The sequence below is a fragment of the Telmatherina bonti genome (genome assembly GCF_933228915.1).
Source record: "Telmatherina bonti genome assembly, chromosome: 8".
Classification (NCBI taxonomy): Eukaryota; Metazoa; Chordata; class Actinopteri; order Atheriniformes; family Telmatherinidae; genus Telmatherina; species Telmatherina bonti.
The window spans coordinates 2105918-2127188 of record NC_136626.1 but is presented as its reverse complement, the minus strand read 5'-3'; the positions used below and the strand labels follow the sequence as shown (position 1 = coordinate 2127188).

Below are 21271 nucleotides of genomic sequence, written 5' to 3'. Positions count from 1 at the left end.
CTTGAAAGAATAGGTTTAATTTTGGCCAGCTGCCTCAACTGGAAGAAGCTCGATTTAACGACTGAACTGATCTGACAGTCGAGCTTGAGATCAGTATCCACTTTAACCCCAAGATTTGTGATGGTTGGCTTAATGAACTGGGCCAAGGGACCCAGATCTACAAGGGGGGCCCCAGTGGTGCCACCAAGAACCATCACCTCTGTCTTTTTCTCATTAAAATTTAAAAAGTTTATAGCCATCCAGGCCTTTATGTCGTCAAGACACCTGAGTAGTGGTTTAACAGAATATGCATCTTTCTTTTTGAGAGGGACATAAATCTGACTGTCATCTGCGTAACAGTGGAAAGAAATACCATGCTTCCTAAGTATGGAACCAAGTGGAAGCAAGTAGAGAGAAAAGAGAAGAGGGCCTAAAACTGAGCCCTGTGGGACCCCACATGAGAGACGAGCAGAGGAGGACACAGAGTCACCAAGGCTGACACAGAAAGTTCGATCAGCCAAGTATGACCTGAACCACTCCAGTGCTACACCCCTGACACCCACCCACTGTTTCAGACGAGAGATTAAAAGTTCATGGTCCACTGTGTCAAATGCAGCAGTTAAATCTAGAAGCACAAGAATAACACAATCACCGGAGTCAGTAGCTAAAAAGATATCATTAAAAACTCTTAGAAGAGCTGATTCGGTGCTGTGCAAGGTTTTAAAACCAGATTGGAAGACCTCAAGAATTTTTTGCTCTTCCAGAAAAACCATTAATTGGCTGCAAACTATCTTCTCGAGGATTTTTGAGATAAAAGGCAATTTAGAGATAGGCCTGTAATTTGCAAGAACAGTAGTATCTAGTCCTGTTTTTTTAATCAAAGGTTGCACTACTGCATGTTTGAAATTTCCAGGGACCACACCTGAGGACAAACTGCTATTGATAAGGGTCAGAACAGAGGACCCTATAGTGGGGAAAACCTCTTTAAATAGCCGAGGAGGGACCACATCATTCGGAGAACCTGAGGGCTTTAACTGACCAACAGTCTTCTGTAACAAGGACAGAGTCACAGATCCAAACCTGTCGAAGACAGCAGAGCAGGGCACAGAGACTGAAGTGTCATAGGCAGAGGGTGAGATTGAAGCCCTAGTGGAGGCAACCTTATCAATGAAAAAGTGAAGAAAATTTTCACACACAGCAGGGGAGGACTCGAGACAGACAGTCTGTGGGGCATTAAGAACAGAGTCAATGGTTTTAAACAAAACACGAGGCTTATGACAGTTAGACATAATAATATCAGAGAAATGCTTCCTTTTAGCATCTTTCACAGTTGTCTGATAATGACGCCAGCAGTCCCTTAAAATTTGATATGACACCTGCAGTTTGTCCCTTTTCCACTTCCGCTCAGCTCTACGGCACTCGCGTCTGACAGCACGAGTTGCGTCATTCAGCCAGGGCTCAGATTTAGTCCTAGACTGCCTGGTTTTTAACGGAACCACGGTGTCTAAAACAGAGCGGCAGGTGGAATGAAACCATGAGCTAAGCTCCTCCGTATCGTTGTCCATACACTCAGTGACACAGTTGTGAGTCTGACTGACAGTTCAGGTCCAGTTCGGGACTGGTCGGGACCGGTCACGCCGGGTCGGGACCGGTCACGCCGGGTCAGGACAGTTCAGGTCCAGTTCGGGACCGGTCGGGACCGGTCACGCCGGGTCAGGACCGGTCACGCCGGGTCAGGACAGTTCTGGTCCAGTTCGGGACCGGTCACGCCGGGTCAGGACAGTTCTGGTCCAGTTCGGGACCGGTCGGGACCGGTCACGCCGGGTCAGGACAGTTCTGGTCCAGTTCGGGACCGGTCGGGACCGGTCACGCCGGGTCAGGACAGTTAAGGTCCAGTTCGGGACCGGTCGGGACCGGTCACGCCGGGTCAGGACAGTTAAGGTCCAGTTCGGGACCGGTCGGGACCGGTCACGCCGGGTCAGGACAGTTTTAGGTCCAGTTCGGGACCGGTCGGGACCGGTCACGCCGGGTCAGGACAGTGTAGGTCCAGTTCGGGACCGGTCGGGACCGGTCACGCCGGGTCGGGACCGGTCACGCCGGGTCAGGACAGTTCAGGTCCAGTTCGGGACTGGTCGGGACCGGTCACGCCGGGTCAGGACAGTGTAAGTCCAGTTCGGGACTGGTCGGGACCGGTCACGCCGGGTCAGGACAGTGTAAGTCCAGTTCGGGACTGGTCGGGACCGGTCACGCCGGGTCGGGACCGGTCACGCCGGGTCAGGACAGTTCAGGTCCAGTTCGGGACTGGTCGGGACCGGTCACGCCGGGTCAGGACAGTGTAAGTCCAGTTCGGGACCGGTCGGGACCGGTCACGCCGGGTCAGGACAGTTTAGGTCCAGTTCGGGACCGGTCGGGACCGGTCACGCCGGGTCAGGACAGTTTTAGGTCCAGTTCGGGACCGGTCGGGACCGGTGACGCCGGGTCAGGACAGTGTAGGTCCAGTTGAACTGTCCTGACCCGGCGTCACCGGTCCCGACCGGTCCCGAACTGGACCTAAAACTGTCCTGACCCGGTCGGGACCGGTCACGCCGGGTCAGGACAGTTCTGGTCCAGTTCGGGACCGGTCGGGACCGGTCACGCCGGGTCAGGACAGTTTTAGGTCCAGTTCGGGACCGGTCGGGACCGGTGACGCCGGGTCAGGACAGTTCAGGTCCAGTTCGGGACTGGTCGGGACCTGTCACGCCGGGTCGGGACCGGTCACGCCGGGTCAGGACAGTTTTAGGTCCAGTTCGGGACCGGTCGGGACCGGTGACGCCGGGTCAGGACAGTTCAGGTCCAGTTCGGGACCGGTCGGGACCGGTCACGCCGGGTCAGGACAGTTCTGGTCCAGTTCGGGACCGGTCGGGACCGGTGACGCCGGGTCAGGACAGTTCTGGTCCAGTTCGGGACCGGTCGGGACCGGTCACGCCGGGTCAGGACAGTTTGAGGTCCAGTTCAGGACTGGTCGGGACCGGTCACGCCGGGTCAGGACAGTTTTAGGTCCAGTTCGGGACCGGTCGGGACCGGTGACGCCGGGTCAGGACAGTTCAGGTCCAGTTCGGGACCGGTCACGCCGGGTCAGGACAGTTCAGGTCCAGTTCGGGACGGGTCGGGACCGGTCACGCCAGGTCAGGACAGTTTTAGGTCCAGTTCGGGACCGGTCGGGACCGGTGACGCCGGGTCAGGACAGTTCTGGTCCAGTTCGGGACTGGTCGGGACCGGTCACGCCGGGTCGGGACAGTTCAGGTCCAGTTCGGGACCGGTCGGGACCGGTCACGCCGGGTCAGGACAGTTCAGGTCCAGTTCGGGACTGGTCGGGACCGGTCACGCCGGGTCGGGACAGTTCAGGTCCAGTTCGGGACCGGTCGGGACCGGTCACGCCGGGTCAGGACAGTTCAGGTCCAGTTCGGGACAGGTCGGGACCGGTCACGCCGGGTCAGGACAGTGTAGGTCCAGTTCGGGACCGGTCGGGACCGGTCACGCCGGGTCAGGACAGTTCAGGTCCAGTTCGGGACCGGTCGGGACCGGTCACGCCGGGTCAGGACAGTTCAGGTCCAGTTCGGGACCGGTCGGGACCGGTCACGCCGGGTCAGGACAGTTCAGGTCCAGTTCGGGACCGGTCGGGACCGGTCACGCCGGGTCAGGACAGTTCAGGTCCAGTTCGGGACCGGTCGGGACCGGTCACGCCGGGTCAGGACAGTTCTGGTCCAGTTCGGAACTTGTCGGGACCGGTCACGCCGGGTCAGGACAGTTTTAGGTCCAGTTCGGGACTGGTCGGGACCGGTCACGCCGGGTCAGGACAGTTTTAGGTCCAGTTCGGGACCGGTCGGGACCGGTCACGCCGGGTCAGGACAGTGTAGGTCCAGTTCGGGACCGTTCGGGACCGGTCACGCCGGGTCAGGACAGTTCTGGTCCAGTTCGGGACCGGTCACGCCGGGTCAGGACAGTTCTGGTCCAGTTCGGGACCGGTCGGGACCGGTCACGCCGGGTCAGGACAGTTCTGGTCCAGTTCGGGACTGGTCGGGACCTGGTAAACTTGTCACTGATCAGATGTATTGATCAGGTTAAAAATGGGATTTTCCAGATCTTACTTTAGTTATATGAAGTTTCACGTTTGTCTTCTCTGGTCGTGACGTTTCCGTGTGTGAAACACACGATGAACCTCCCTGACAGGAGCGGCAGCGGCGTGTTCATCTCCGAGGTGGTGCGAGGGGGCGCCGCTGAGCTGGATGGCCGACTGATGCAGGGAGACCAGATCCTGTCCGTTAACGGAGAAGACACCAGACATGCCTCCCAGGAATCTGTGGCAGCAGTCCTGAAGGTGATCGGCTGTAGCACTGGACAGGTTCTGGACTGGTTTCTAGACACTAATCTGGAGACCTGATCCATTCTCAGGTCCACAAAACATGAGAATCAAATTTTGTATTGATCAATTAATCCTCTGTGTGTGTCCTGCAGTGTGCTCGGGGTCTTGTCTCGTTGGAACTTGGACGTCTCAAAGCTGCTTCCTGGATTTCATCCAGACACAACTCGCAGAGAAGCCGAGTAAGTTCTCCTGCTGGGACGTGGTCTCTTCCTCAGACCAGGGGCTTCATGTCCAGCGAATCCAAACGCCGTGCTCCAGGCATCGGATGAATACGTTTTGTGGATCTGTGCGTTCCGCCACACAGACTCTTGTCATTAGAAAGTGACAGACTGCAAAGCAGCGAAATGCTCCTTTCTGACCTGAAACGTTCCTGGAAAGTGTCCCAAGTCCAAACGGACTTAAAGACGAACTTCAGGCATTCGGAAGTAACACAGATTACCCCACCGTATCTGCAGAGCTGCTGGATTGAAATCAATCTGATCAGGCTGCTAATCGTGCAAAGCATGCTGGGAAGCTCCGCCCACCTGTCTTCAACACACTAAACATGTCTGTTGCTGTTTGATCCTCTGATTCGACCACATCAGTTCCATTTTCTGTCAAATATTCCACTTTTTTACGTTTCTGGTGTCGTTGAGGCTGAAATGAGAGAAAACGCGTCGTATGATTCTTGATGTTTGCGTGTTACTGGGAGCAGACGAGGCGTCAGGCGGGATTTGTCATCAACAGATGCGGGCACACGAAGAGATTCATTCATCTGAATGATTTTGGGCGTAAGGTCTTTTCTATGTTTGGTTGTTCGTCGCCTTGCAGCAGGAAATCCACGCTAGTCTGTGGCCACAAGGCCCCTGGTTTCCTTCTGGGACCGGTTGTACTGCTGGGACCAGGTCTCCTAATGAACCTGGCTCCCTGTACCTACCAACCCCTTTGGGACCAGGTCTCCTGCTGAACCTGGCTCCCTGTACCTACTAACCCCTTTGGGACCAGGTCTCCTGCTGAACCTGGCTCCCTGTACCTACTAACCCCTTTGGGACCAGGTCTCCTGCTGAACCTGGCTCCCTGTACCTACCAACCCCTTTGGGACCAGGTCTCCTGCTGAACCTGGCTCCCTGTACCTACCAACCCCTTTGGGACCAGGTCTCCTGCTGAACCTGGCTCCCTGTACCTACCAACCCCTTTGGGACCAGGTCTCCTGCTGAACCTGGCTCCCTGTACCTACCAACCCCTTTGGGACCAGGTCTCCTTATTGGACCGGTTCTGTTGAGCTTCAGATCTTGCTGATATTAATAAAGTCTGTTTCTCTTAGGTGAGCGCTGTCAGCAGGTACAGCTCAGGTGTTCCAGCTTCAGCCCTTCCTCAGACCCCAGCGTCATGTGACCCACCTACCTCAACCCCCCCTCTTAACAACAACAACCAGCCCGGCAGTGACATCACTTCCTCTGCTGGTAGAAACCTTCAGTCTTCCGATGCTTCTGATTATTGATCAGTGACAACAAATATCTTATGGGGTAATGTTTGACTGTGTGCAGGTGTGGACGCAGGTGTCCGGACGGTGGACATCATCAGGGTAAAGTTGTCTCACACTCCTGTTATCTTCCATCCAGGTTGATGCAGCTGAGTTAATAAATGAGTTTCTACTGACGTTCTGTGTTTAAGTCATTCTCAATCAATTATCAAATCCAGTTTCAATTTCACCATGTTGGAAAGTCCTGCAAAAGGTCCAACGTGTTCCACACAGAACCCAGAGCAAAGTCCTGCAAAAGGTCCAACGTGTTCCACACAGAACCCAGAGCTAAGTCCTGCAAACGGTCCAACGTGTTCCACACAGAACCCAGAGCTAAGTCCTGCAAAAGGTCCAACGTGTTCCACACAGAACCCAGAGCTAAGTCCTGCAAAAGGTCCAACGTGTTCCACACAGAACCCAGAGCAAAGTCCTGCAAACGGTCCAATGTGTTCCACACGGAACCCAGAGCAAAGTCCTGCAAACGGTCCAATGTGTTCCACACGGAACCCAGAGCAAAGTCCTGCAAAAGGTCCAACGTGTTCCACACAGAACCCAGAGCTAAGTCCTGCAAACGGTCCAATGTGTTCCACACAGAACCCAGAGCATAGTCCTGCAAACGGTCCAACGTGTTCCACACGGAACCCAGAGCAAAGTCCTGCAAACGGTCCAACGTGTTCCACACAGAACCCAGAGCAAAAGGTCCAACGTGTTCCACACAGAACCCAGAGCTAAGTCCTGCAAACGGTCCAACGTGTTCCACACGGAACCCAGAGCAAAGTCCTGCAAACGGTCCAACGTGTTCCACACAGAACCCAGAGCTAAGTCCTGCAAACGGTCCAACGTGTTCCACACGGAACCCAGAGCAAAGTCCTGCAAACGGTCCAACGTGTTCCACACAGAACCCAGAGCAAAAGGTCCAACGTGTTCCACACAGAACCCAGAGCTAAGTCCTGCAAACGGTCCAACGTGTTCCACACAGAACCCAGAGCAAAGTCCTGCAAAAGGTCCAACGTGTTCCACACAGAACCCAGAGCAAAAGGTCCAACGTGTTCCACACAGAACCCAGAGCTAAGTCCTGCAAACGGTCCAACGTGTTCCACACAGAACCCAGAGCTAAGTCCTGCAAACGGTCCAACGTGTTCCACACAGAACCCAGAGCAAAGTCCTGCAAAAGGTCCAACGTGTTCCACACAGAACCCAGAGCAAAAGGTCCAACGTGTTCCACACAGAACCCAGAGCTAAGTCCTGCAAACGGTCCAACGTGTTCCACACGGAACCCAGAGCAAAGTCCTGCAAACGGTCCAACGTGTTCCACACGGAACCCAGAGCTAAGTCCTACAAAAGGTCCAATGTGTTCCACACAGAACCCAGAGCTAAGTCCTGCAAACGGTCCAACATGTTCCACACAGAACCCAGAGCTAAGTCCTGCAAACGGTCCAACGTGTTCCACACAGAACCCAGAGCAAAGTCCTGCAAAAGGTCCAACGTGTTCCACACAGAACCCAGAGCTAAGTCCTGCAAACGGTCCAACGTGTTCCACACAGAACCCAGAGCTAAGTCCTGCAAACGGTCCAACGTGTTCCACACGGAACCCAGAGCAAAGTCCTGCAAACGGTCCAACGTGTTCCACACAGAACCCAGAGCTAAGTCCTGCAAAAGGTCCAACGTGTTCCACACGGAACCCAGAGCAAAGTCCTGCAAACGGTCCAACGTGTTCCACACGGAACCCAGAGCTAAGTCCTACAAAAGGTCCAATGTGTTCCACACAGAACCCAGAGCTAAGTCCTGCAAACGGTCCAACATGTTCCACACAGAACCCAGAGCTAAGTCCTGCAAACGGTCCAACGTGTTCCACACGGAACCCAGAGCAAAGTCCTGCAAACGGTCCAATGTGTTCCACACGGAACCCAGAGCTAAGTCCTGCAAACGGTCCAACGTGTTCCACACGGAACCCAGAGCAAAGTCCTGCAAACGGTCCAACGTGTTCCACACAGAACCCAGAGCAAAGTCCTGCAAACGGTCCAACGTGTTCCACACGGAACCCAGAGCAAAGTCCTACAAAAGGTCCAATGTGTTCCACACAGAACCCAGAGCTAAGTCCTGCAAACGGTCCAACATGTTCCACACAGAACCCAGAGCTAAGTCCTGCAAAAGGTCCAACGTGTTCCACACAGAACCCAGAGCTAAGTCCTGCAAACGGTCCAACGTGTTCCACACGGAACCCAGAGCTAAGTCCTGCAAACGGTCCAACGTGTTAAAAACGGAACCCAGAGCAAAGTCCTGCAAACGGTCCAACGTGTTCCACACGGAACCCAGAGCTAAGTCCTGCAAACGGTCCAACGTGTTCCACACAGAACCCAGAGCAAAGTCCTGCAAACGGTCCAACGTGTTCCACACGGAACCCAGAGCTAAGTCCTGCAAACGGTCCAACGTGTTCCACACGGAACCCAGAGCAAAGTCCTGCAAACGGTCCAACGTGTTCCACACAGAACCCAGAGCAAAGTCCTGCAAATGGTCCAACGTGTTCCACACAGAACCCAGAGCAAAGTCCTGCAAACGGTCCAACGTGTTCCACACGGAACCCAGAGCTAAGTCCTGCAAACGGTCCAACGTGTTCCACACGGAACCCAGAGCTAAGTCCTGCAAACGGTCCAATGTGTTCCACACAGAACCCAGAGCTAAGTCCTGCAAACGGTCCAACGTGTTCCACACGGAACCCAGAGCTAAGTCCTGCAAACGGTCCAACGTGTTCCACACGGAACCCAGAGCTAAGTCCTGCAAAAGGTCCAACGTGTTCCACACAGAACCCAGAGCTAAGTCCTGCAAAAGGTCCAACGTGTTCCACACAGAACCCAGAGCTAAGTCCTGCAAACGGTCCAACGTGTTCCACACAGAACCCAGAGCTAAGTCCTGCAAACGGTCCAACGTGTTCCACACGGAACCCAGAGCAAAGTCCTGCAAACGGTCCAATGTGTTCCACACAGAACCCAGAGCAAAAGGTCCAACGTGTTCCACACAGAACCCAGAGCAAAGTCCTGCAAAAGGTACAATGTGTTCCACACAGAACCCAGAGCAAAGTCCTGCAAAAGGTACAATGTGTTCCACACAGAACCCAGAGCAAAGTCCTGCAAAAGGTCCAACGTGTTCCACACAGAACCCAGAGCAAAGTCCTGCAAACGGTCCAACGTGTTCCACACGGAACCCAGAGCAAAGTCCTGCAAAAGGTCCAACGTGTTCCACACAGAACCCAGAGCAAAAGGTCCTACGTGTTCCACACGGAACCCAGAGCAACGTCCAGCAAACGGTCCAGCGTGTTCCACACAGAACCCAGAGCAAAGTCCTGCAAACGGTCCAATGTGTTCTACACAGAACCCAGAGCAAAGGTCCAACGTGTTCCACACAGAACCCAGAGCAACGTCCTGCAAACAGTCCAACGTGTTCCACACAGAACCCAGAGCAAAGTCCTGCAAAAGGTCCAATGTGTTCCACACAGAACCCAGAGAAAAGTCCTGCAAACGGTCCAACGTGTTCCACACAGAACCCAGAGCTAAGTCCTGCAAACGGTCCAACGTGTTCCACACAGAACCCAGAGCTAAGTCCTGCAAACGGTCCAACGTGTTCCACACAGAACCCAGAGCTAAGTCCTGCAAACGGTCCAACGTGTTCCACACAGAACCCAGAGCTAAGTCCTGCAAATGGTCCAACGTGTTCCACACGGAACCCAGAGCAAAGTCCTGCAAACGGTCCAACGTGTTCCACACGGAACCCAGAGCTAAGTCCTGCAAACGGTCCAACGTGTTCCACACAGAACCCAGAGCTAAGTCCTGCAAACGGTCCAACGTGTTCCACACGGAACCCAGAGCTAAGTCCTGCAAACGGTCCAACGTGTTCAAAACGGAACCCAGAGCAAAGTCCTGCAAACGGTCCAACGTGTTCCACACGGAACCCAGAGCTAAGTCCTGCAAACGGTCCAACGTGTTCCACACAGAACCCAGAGCTAAGTCCTGCAAACAGTCCAACGTGTTCCACACGGAACCCAGAGCTAAGTCCTGCAAACGGTCCAACGTGTTCCACACAGAACCCAGAGCAAAGTCCTGCAAATGGTCCAACGTGTTCCACACAGAACCCAGAGCAAAGTCCTGCAAACGGTCCAACGTGTTCCACACGGAACCCAGAGCTAAGTCCTGCAAACGGTCCAACGTGTTCCTCACGGAACCCAGAGCTAAGTCCTGCAAACGGTCCAATGTGTTCCACACAGAACCCAGAGCTAAGTCCTGCAAACGGTCCAACGTGTTCCACACAGAACCCAGAGCAAAGTCCTGCAAACGGTCCAACGTGTTCCACACGGAACCCAGAGCTAAGTCCTGCAAACTGTCCAACGTGTTCCACACGGAACCCAGAGCTAAGTCCTGCAAAAGGTCCAACGTGTTCCACACAGAACCCAGAGCTAAGTCCTGCAAACGGTCCAACGTGTTCCACACAGAACCCAGAGCAAAGTCCTGCAAACGGTCCAACGTGTTCCACACAGAACCCAGAGCAAAAGGTCCAACGTGTTCCACACAGAACCCAGAGCAAAGTCCTGCAAAAGGTACAATGTGTTCCACACAGAACCCAGAGCAAAGTCCTGCAAAAGGTACAATGTGTTCCACACAGAACCCAGAGCAAAGTCCTGCAAAAGGTCCAACGTGTTCCACACAGAACCCAGAGCTAAGTCCTGCAAACGGTCCAACGTGTTCCACACGGAACCCAGAGCAAAGTCCTGCAAAAGGTCCAACGTGTTCCACACAGAACCCAGAGCAAAAGGTCCAACGTGTTCCACACGGAACCCAGAGCAACGTCCAGCAAACGGTCCAGCGTGTTCCACACAGAACCCAGAGCAAAGTCCTGCAAACGGTCCAATGTGTTCTACACAGAACCCAGAGCAAAGGTCCAACGTGTTCCACACAGAACCCAGAGTTAAGTCCTGCAAACGGTCCAACGTGTTCCACACAGAACCCAGAGCAAAGTCCTGCAAACGGTCCATCGTGTTCCACACAGAACCCAGAGCTAAGTCCTGCAAAAGTTCCAATGTGTTTCGCACAGAACCCAGAGCAAAGTCCTGCAAAAGGTCCAACGTGTTCCACACAGAACCCAGAGCAAAGTCCTGCAAAAGGTCCAATGTGTTCCACACAGAACCCAGAGCAAAGTCCTGCAAAAGGTCCAATGTGTTCCACACAGAACCCAGAGCAAAAGGTCCAACGTGTTCCACACAGAACCCAGAGCTAAGTCCTGCAAACGGTCCAATGTGTTCCACACAGAACCCAGAGCAAAGTCCTGTAAACGGTCCAACGTGTTCCACACAGAACCCAGAGCAAAGTCCTGCAAGCAGTCCAACGTGTTCCACACAGAACCCAGAGCAAAAGGTCCAACGTGTTCCACACAGAACCCAGAGCAACGTCCTGCAAACAGTCCAACGTGTTCCACACAGAACCCAGAGCAAAGTCCTGCAAAAGGTCCAATGTGTTCCACACAGAACCCAGAGAAAAGTCCTGCAAACGGTCCAACGTGTTCCACACAGAACCCAGAGCAAAAGGTCCAACGTGTTCCACACAGAACCCAGAGCAAAGTCCTGCAAAAGGTACAATGTGTTCCACACAGAACCCAGAGCAAAGTCCTGCAAAAGGTACAATGTGTTCCACACAGAACCCAGAGCAAAGTCCTGCAAAAGGTCCAACGTGTTCCACACAGAACCCAGAGCTAAGTCCTGCAAACGGTCCAACGTGTTCCACACGGAACCCAGAGCAAAGTCCTGCAAAAGGTCCAACGTGTTCCACACAGAACCCAGAGCAAAAGGTCCAACGTGTTCCACACGGAACCCAGAGCAACGTCCAGCAAACGGTCCAGCGTGTTCCACACAGAACCCAGAGCAAAGTCCTGCAAACGGTCCAATGTGTTCTACACAGAACCCAGAGCAAAGGTCCAACGTGTTCCACACAGAACCCAGAGTTAAGTCCTGCAAACGGTCCAACGTGTTCCACACAGAACCCAGAGCAAAGTCCTGCAAACGGTCCATCGTGTTCCACACAGAACCCAGAGCTAAGTCCTGCAAAAGTTCCAATGTGTTTCGCACAGAACCCAGAGCAAAGTCCTGCAAAAGGTCCAACGTGTTCCACACAGAACCCAGAGCAAAGTCCTGCAAAAGGTCCAATGTGTTCCACACAGAACCCAGAGCAAAGTCCTGCAAAAGGTCCAATGTGTTCCACACAGAACCCAGAGCAAAAGGTCCAACGTGTTCCACACAGAACCCAGAGCTAAGTCCTGCAAACGGTCCAATGTGTTCCACACAGAACCCAGAGCAAAGTCCTGTAAACGGTCCAACGTGTTCCACACAGAACCCAGAGCAAAGTCCTGCAAGCAGTCCAACGTGTTCCACACAGAACCCAGAGCAAAAGGTCCAACGTGTTCCACACAGAACCCAGAGCAACGTCCTGCAAACAGTCCAACGTGTTCCACACAGAACCCAGAGCAAAGTCCTGCAAAAGGTCCAATGTGTTCCACACAGAACCCAGAGAAAAGTCCTGCAAACGGTCCAACGTGTTCCACACAGAACCCAGAGCTAAGTCCTGCAAACGGTCCAACGTGTTCCACACAGAACCCAGAGCTAAGTTCTGCAAACGGTCCAATGTGTTCCACACGGAACCCAGAGCAAAAGGTCCAACGTGTTCCACACAGAACCCAGAGCAACGTCCTGCAAACGGTCCAACGTGTTCCACACAGAACCCAGAGCTAAGTCCTGCAAAAGTTCCAATGTGTTTCGCACAGAACCCAGAGCAAAGTCCTGCAAAAGGTCCAACGTGTTCCACACAGAACCCAGAGCAAAAGGTCCAACGTGTTCCTCACAGAACCCAGAGCAAAGTCCTGCAAACGGTCCAACGTGTTCCACACAGAAGCCAGAGCAAAGTCCTGCAAAAGGTCCAATGTGTTCCACACAGAACCCAGAGCAAAGTCCTGCAACAGGTCCAACGTGTTCCACACAAAACCCAAAAAGGTCCAACGTGTTCCACACAGAACCCAGAGCAAAGTCCTGCAAACGGTCCAACGTGTTCCACACAAAACCCAGAGCAAAGTCCTGCAAAAGGTCCAATGTGTTCCACACGGAACCCAGAGCTAAGTCCTGCAAGCAGTCCAACGTGTTCCACACAGAACCCAGAGCAAAAGGTCCAACGTGTTCCTCACAGAACCCAGAGCAACGTCCTGCAAACGGTCCAATGTGTTCCACACGGAACCCAGAGCAAAGTCCTACATACGGTCCAACGTGTTCCACACAGAACCCAGCGCTAAGTCCTGCAAACGGTCCAATGTGTTCCACACGGAACCCAGAGCAAAGTCCTACATACGGTCCAACGTGTTCCACACAGAACCCAGCGCTAAGTCCTGCAAAAGGTCCAATGTATTCCACACGGAACCCAAAGCTAAGTCCTGCAAGCAGTCCAACGTGTTCCACACAGAACCCAGAGCAAAAGGTCCAACGTGTTCCTCACAGAACCCAGAGCAAAGTCCTGCAAACGGTCCAACGTGTTCCACACAGAAGCCAGAGCAAAGTCCTGCAAAAGGTCCAATGTGTTCCACACAGAACCCAGAGCAAAGTCCTGCAACAGGTCCAACGTGTTCCACACAAAACCCAAAAAGGTCCAACGTGTTCCACACAGAACCCAGAGCAAAGTCCTGCAAACGGTCCAACGTGTTCCACACAGAACCCAGAGCAAAGTCCTGCAAACGGTCCAACGTGTTCCACACAAAACCCAGAGCAAAGTCCTGCAAAAGGTCCAATGTGTTCCACACAGAACCCAGAGCAAAGTCCTGCAAACGGTCCAACTTTTTCCACACAGAACCCAGAGCAAAGTCCTCCAAACGGTCCAACGTGTTCCACACAGAACCCAGAGCAAAGTCCTGCAAACGGTCCAACGTGTTCCACACAGAACCCAGAGCAAAGTCCTGCAAACGGTCCAATGTGTTCCACACAGAACCCAGAGCTAAGTCCTGCAAGCAGTCCAACGTGTTCCACACAGAACCCAGAGCAAAAGGTCCAACGTGTTCCACACAGAACCCAGAGCAACGTCCTGCAAACAGTCCAACGTGTTCCACACAGAACCCAGAGCAAAGTCCTGCAAAAGGTCCAATGTGTTCCACACAGAACCCAGAGAAAAGTCCTGCAAACGGTCCAACGTGTTCCACACAGAACCCAGAGCTAAGTCCTGCAAAAGGTCCAATGTATTCCACACGGAACCCAGAGCTAAGTCCTGCAAGCAGTCCAACGTGTTCCACACAGAACCCAGAGCAAAAGGTCCAACGTGTTCCTCACAGAACCCAGAGCAACGTCCTGCAAACGGTCCAATGTGTTCCACACGGAACCCAGAGCAAAGTCCTACATACGGCCCAACGTGTTCCACACAGAACCCAGCGCTAAGTCCTGCAAACGGTCCAATGTATTCCACACAGAACCCAGAGCTAAGTCCTGCAAACGGTCCAACGTGTTCCACACAGAACCCAGAGCTAAGTCCTGCAAACGGTCCAATGTGTTCCACACGGAACCCAGAGCAAAGTCCTACATACGGTCCAACGTGTTCCACACAGAACCCAGCGCTAAGTCCTGCAAAAAGTCCAATGTATTCCACACGGAACCCAGAGCTAAGTCCTGCAAGCAGTCCAACGTGTTCCACACAGAACCCAGAGCAAAAGGTCCAACGTGTTCCTCACAGAACCCAGAGCAAAGTCCTGCAAACGGTCCAACGTGTTCCACACAGAAGCCAGAGCAATGTCCTGCAAAAGGTCCAATGTGTTCCACACAGAACCCAGAGCAAAGTCCTGCAACAGGTCCAACGTGTTCCACACAAAACCCAAAAAGGTCCAACGTGTTCCACACAGAACCCAGAGCAAAGTCCTGCAAACGGTCCAACGTGTTCCACACAAAACCCAGAGCAAAGTCCTGCAAAAGGTCCAATGTGTTCCACACAGAACCCAGAGCAAAGTCCTGCAAACGGTCCAACTTTTTCCACACAGAACCCAGAGCAAAGTCCTGCAAACGGTCCAACGTGTTCCACACAGAACCCAGAGCAAAGTCCTGCAAACGGTCCAACGTGTTCCACACAGAACCCAGAGCAAAGTCCTGCAAACGGTCCAATGTGTTCCACACAGAACCCAGAGCTAAGTCCTGCAAGCAGTCCAACGTGTTCCACACAGAACCCAGAGCAAAAGGTCCAACGTGTTCCACACAGAACCCAGAGCAACGTCCTGCAAACAGTCCAACGTGTTCCACACAGAACCCAGAGCAAAGTCCTGCAAAAGGTCCAATGTGTTCCACACAGAACCCAGAGAAAAGTCCTGCAAACGGTCCAACATGTTCCACACAGAACCCAGAGCAAAGTCCTGCAAAAGGTCCAATGTATTCCACACGGAACCCAGAGCTAAGTCCTGCAAGCAGTCCAACGTGTTCCACACAGAACCCAGACCAAAAGGTCCAACGTGTTCCTCACAGAACCCAGAGCAACGTCCTGCAAACGGTCCAATGTGTTCCACACGGAACCCAGAGCAAAGTCCTACATACGGTCCAACGTGTTCCACACAGAACCCAGCGCTAAGTCCTGCAAACGGTCCAATGTATTCCACACAGAACCCAGAGCTAAGTCCTGCAAACGGTCCAACGTGTTCCACACAGAACCCAGAGCTAAGTCCTGCAAACGGTCCAATGTGTTCCACACGGAACCCAGAGCAAAGTCCTACATACGGTCCAACGTGTTCCACACAGAACCCAGCGCTAAGTCCTGCAAAAGGTCCAATGTATTCCACACGGAACCCAGAGCTAAGTCCTGCAAGCAGTCCAACGTGTTCCACACAGAACCCAGAGCAAAAGGTCCAACGTGTTCCTCACAGAACCCAGAGCAAAGTCCTGCAAACGGTCCAACGTGTTCCACACAGAAGCCAGAGCAAAGTCCTGCAAAAGGTCCAATGTGTTCCACACAGAACCCAGAGCAAAGTCCTGCAACAGGTCCAACGTGTTCCACACAAAACCCAAAAAGGTCCAACGTGTTCCACACAGAACCCAGAGCAAAGTCCTGCAAACGGTCCAACGTGTTCCACACAAAACCCAGAGCAAAGTCCTGCAAAAGGTCCAATGTGTTCCACACAGAACCCAGAGCAAAGTCCTGCAAACGGTCCAACTTTTTCCACACAGAACCCAGAGCAAAGTCCTCCAAACGGTCCAACGTGTTCCACACAGAACCCAGAGCAAAGTCCTGCAAACGGTCCAACGTGTTCCACACAGAACCCAGAGCAAAGTCCTGCAAACCGTCCAATGTGTTCCACACAGAACCCAGAGCTAAGTCCTGCAAACGGTCCAACATGTTCCACACAGAACCCAGAGCAAAAGGTCCAACGTGTTCCACACGGAACCCAGAGCAACGTCCAGCAAACGGTCCAGCGTGTTCCACACAGAACCCAGAGCAAAGTCCTGCAAATGGTCCAATGTGTTCTACACAGAACCCAGAGCAAAGGTCCAACGTGTTCCACACAGAACCCAGAGTTAAGTCCTGGAAAAGGTCCAACGTGTTCCACACGGAACCCAGAGCAAAGTCCTTCAAACGGTCCAACGTGTTCCACACCGAACCCAGAGCTAAGTCCTGCAAACGGTCCAACGTGTTCCACACGGAACCCAGAGCAAAGTCCTGCAAACGGTCCAACGTGTTCCACACAGAACCCAGAGCTAAGTCCTGCAAACGGTCCAACGTGTTCCACACAGAACCCAGAGCAAAAGGTCCAACGTGTTCCTCACAGAACCCAGAGCAACGTCCTGCAAACGGTCCAACGTGTTCCACACAGAAGCCAGAGCAAAGTCCTGCAAAAGGTCCAATGTGTTCCACACAGAACCCAGAGCAAAGTCCTGCATAAGGTCCAACGTGTTCCACACAGAACCCAAAGCAAAAGGTCCAACGTGTTCCACACAGAACCCAGAGCAACGTCCTGCAAACGGTTCAATGTGTTCCACACAAAACCCAGAGCAAAGTCCTGCAAAATGTCCAATGTGTTCTACACAGAACCCAGAGCAAAGGTCCAACGTGTTCCACACAGAACCCAGAGTTAAGTCCTGCAAAAGGTCCAACGTGTTCCACACGGAACCCAGAGCAAAGTCCTGCAAACGGTCCAACGTGTTCCACACAGAACCCAGAGCTAAGTCCTGCAAACGGTCCAACGTGTTCCACACAGAACCCAGAGCAAAGTCCTGCAAAAGGTCCAATGTGTTCTACACAGAACCCAGAGCAAAAGCTCCAACGTGTTCCACACAGAACCCAGAGCAAAGTCCTGCAACAGGTCCAACGTGTTCCACACAGAACCCAGAGCAAAGTCCTGCAAACGGTCCAACGTGTTCCACACAGAACCCAGAGCAAAGTCCTGCAAACGGTCCTACGTGTTCCACACAGAACCCAGAGCAAAGTCCTGCAAACGGTCCAACGTGTTCCACACAGAACCCAGAGCTAAGTCCTGCAAACGGTCCAACGTGTTCCACACAGAACCCAGAGCAAAGTCCTGCAAACCGTCCAATGTGTTCCACACAGAACCCAGAGCTAAGTCCTGCAAACGGTCCAACATGTTCCACACAGAACCCAGAGCAAAAGGTCCAACGTGTTCCACACGGAACCCAGAGCAACGTCCAGCAAACGGTCCAGCGTGTTCCACACAGAACCCAGAGCAAAGTCCTGCAAATGGTCCAATGTGTTCTACACAGAACCCAGAGCAAAGGTCCAACGTGTTCCACACAGAACCCAGAGTTAAGTCCTGCAAAAGGTCCAACGTGTTCCACACGGAACCCAGAGCAAAGTCCTGCAAACGGTCCAACGTGTTCCACACGGAACCCAGAGCAAAGTCCTTCAAACGGTCCAACGTGTTCCACACCGAACCCAGAGCTAAGTCCTGCAAACGGTCCAACGTGTTCCACACGGAACCCAGAGCAAAGTCCTGCAAACGGTCCAACGTGTTCCACACAGAACCCAGAGCTAAGTCCTGTAAACGGTCCAACGTGTTCCACACAGAACTCAGAGCAAAGTCCTGCAAAAGGTCCAATGTGTTCTACACAGAACCCAGAGCAAAAGCTCCAACGTGTTCCACACAGAACCCAGAGCAAAGTCCTGCAAACGGTCCAACGTGTTCCACACAGAACCCAGAGCAAAGTCCTGCAAACGGTCCAACGTGTTCCACACAGAACCCAGAGCAAAGTCCTGCAAACGGTCCAATGTGTTCCACACAGAACCCAGAGCAAAGTCCTGCAAACGGTCCAACGTGTTCCACACAGAACCCAGAGCAACGTCCTGCAAACGGTCCAATGTGTTCCACACAGAACCCAGAGCAAAGTCCTGCAAACGGTCCAATGTGTTCCACACAGAACCCAGAGCTAAGTCCTGCAAAAGGTCCAACGTGTTCCACACAGAACCCAGAGCAAAGTCCTGCAAATGGTCCAACGTGTTCCACACAGAACCCAGAGCAAACGGTCCAACGTGTTCCACACAGAACCCAGAGCAACGTCCTGCAAACGGTCCAACGTGTTCCACACAGAACCCAGAGCAAAGTCATGCAAACGGTCCAACGTGTTCCACACGGAACCCAGAGCAACGTCCTGCAAACGGTCCAACGTGTTCCACACGGAACCCAGAGCAAAGTCCTTCAAACGGTCCAACGTGTTCCACACCGAACCCAGAGCTAAGTCCTGCAAACGGTCCAACGTGTTCCACACGGAACCCAGAGCAAAGTCCTGCAAACGGTCCAACGTGTTCTACACAGAACCCAGAGCTAAGTCCTGCAAACGGTCCAACGTGTTCCACACAGAACCCAGAGCAAAGTCCTGCAAAAGGTCCAACGTGTTCCACACAGAACCCAAAGCAAAAGGTCCAACGTGTTCCACACAGAACCCAGAGCTAAGTCCTGCAAACGGTCCAACGTGTTCCACACAGAACCCAGAGCTAAGTCCTGCAAACGGTCCAACGTGTTCCACACAGAACCCAGAGCAAAGTCCTGCAAAAGGTCCAACGTGTTCCACACAGAACCCAGAGCAAAAGGTCCAACGTGTTCCACACAGAACCCAGAGCTAAGTCCTGCAAACGGTCCAACGTGTTCCACACAGAACCCAGAGCAACGTCCTGCAAACGGTCCAATGTGTTCCACACAGAACCCAGAGCAAAGTCCTGCAAACGGTCCAATGTGTTCCACACAGAACCCAGAGCTAAGTCCTGCAAAAGGTCCAACGTGTTCCACACAGAACCCAGAGCAAAGTCCTGCAAACGGTCCAACGTGTTCCACACAGAACCCAGAGCAAAAGGTCCAACGTGTTCCACACAGAACCCAGAGCAACGTCCTGCAAACGGTCCAACGTGTTCCACACAGAACCCAGAGCAAAGTCCTGCAAACGGTCCAATGTGTTCCACACAGAACCCAGAGCAAAGTCCTGCAAACGGTCCAATGTGTTCCACACAGAACCCAGAGCAAAGTCCTGCAAACGGTCCAATGTGTTCCACACAGAACCCAGAGCAAAGTCCTGCAAACGGTCCAACGTGTTCCACACAGAACCCAGAGCAAAGTCCTGAAAATGGTCCAACGTGTTCCACACAGAACCCAGAGCTAAGTCCTGCAAACGGTCCAATGTGTTCCACACAGAACCCAGAGCAAAGTCCTGCAAACGGTCCAACTTTTTCCACACAGAACCCAGAGCAAAGTCCTGCAAACGGTCCAACGTGTTGCACACAGAACCCAGAGCAAAGTCCTGCAAACGGTCCAACGTGTTCCACACAGAACTCAGAGCTAAGTCCTGCAAACGGTCCAACGTGTTCCACACAGAACCCAGAGCAAAGTCCTGCAAACGGTCCAACGTGTTCCACACAGAACCCAGAGCAAAGTCCTGCAAACGGTCCAATGTGTTCCACACAGAACCCAGAGCAAAGTCCTGCAAACGGTCCAATGTGTTCCACACAGAACCCAGAGCTAAGTCCTGCAAACGGTCCAACGTCTTCCACACAGAACCCAGAGCAAACGGTCCAACGTGTTCCACACGGAACCCAGAGCAAAGTCCTGCATACGGTCCAACGTGTTCCACACAGAACCCAGCGCTAAGTCCTGCAAACGGTCCAATGTATTCCACACGGAACCCAGAGCAAAGTCCTGCAAGTAGTCCAACGTCTTCCACACAGAACCCAGAGCAAACGGTCCAACGTGTTCCACACAGAACCCAGAGCAAAGTCCTGCAAACGGTCCAACGTGTTCCACACAGAACCCAGAGCAAAGTCCTGCAAACGGTCCAATGTGTTCCACACAGAACCCAGAGCAAAGTCCTGCAAACGGTCCAATGTGTTCCACACAGAACCCAGAGCAAAAGGTCCAACGTGTTCCACACAGAACCCAGAGCAAAGTCCTGCAAACGGTCCAACGTTTTCCACACAGAACCCAGAGCTAAGTCCTGCAAACGGTCCAACGTGTTCCACACAGAACCCAGATCTAAGTCCTGCAAACGGTCCAATGTGTTCCACACGGAACCCAGAGCAAAGTCCTGCATACGGTCCAACGTGTTCCACACAGAACCCAGCGCTAAGTCCTGCAAACGGTCCAATGTATTCCACACGGAACCCAGAGCAAAGTCCTGCAAGTAGTCCAACGTCTTCCACACAGAGCCCAGAGCAAACGGTCCAACGTGTTCCTCACAGAACCCAGAGCAAAGTCCTGCAAACGGTCCAACGTGTTCCACACAGAAGCCAGAGCAAAGTCCTGCAAAAGGTCCAATGTGTTCCACACAGAACCCAGAGCAAAGTCCTGCAAAAGGTCCAACGTGTTCCACACAGAACCCAAAGCAAAAGGTCCAACGTGTTCCACACAGAACCCAGAGCAACGTCCTGCAAACGGTCCAACGTGTTCCACACAAAACCCAGAGCAAAGTCCTGCAAAAGGTCCAATGTGTTCCACACAGAACCCAGAGAAAAGTCCTGCAAACGGTCCAACGTGTTCCACACGGAACCCAGAGCAAAGTCCTGCAAACGGTCCAACGTGTTCCACACAGAACCCAGAGCAACGTCCTGCAAACGGTCCAATGTGTTCCACACAGAACCCAGAGCAAAGTCCTGCAAACGGTCCAATGTGTTCCACACAGAACCCAGAGCTAAGTCCTGCAAAAGGTCCAATGTGTTCCACACAGAACCCAGAGCAAAGTCCTGCAAACGGTCCAACTTTTTCCACACAGAACCCAGAGCAAAGTCCTGCAAACGGTCCAACGTGTTCCACACAGAACCCAGAGCAAAGTCCTGCAAACGGTCCAACGTGTTCCACACAGAACCCAGAGCAAAGTCCTGCAAACGGTCCAACGTGTTCCACACAGAACCCAG

The 21271-nt window shown here is 53.1% G+C and overlaps 1 protein-coding gene across 1 annotated transcript in view; it reads left to right on the top strand.

Annotated features, from left to right (window-relative positions):
- Positions 1-21271, top strand: part of LOC306759488 (multiple PDZ domain protein-like) — a gene marked incomplete at both ends in the record, with an annotated part of 123458 nt that overhangs the window by 15456 nt on the left and 86731 nt on the right. The window contains 4 exons of the mRNA XM_079245156.1: positions 4189-4336; positions 4474-4560; positions 5685-5823; positions 5908-5945. Of these exons, the coding sequence (XP_079101282.1) occupies positions 4189-4336; positions 4474-4560; positions 5685-5823; positions 5908-5945 (412 nt within the window). The remainder of the gene's footprint in view (positions 1-4188; positions 4337-4473; positions 4561-5684; positions 5824-5907; positions 5946-21271) is intronic.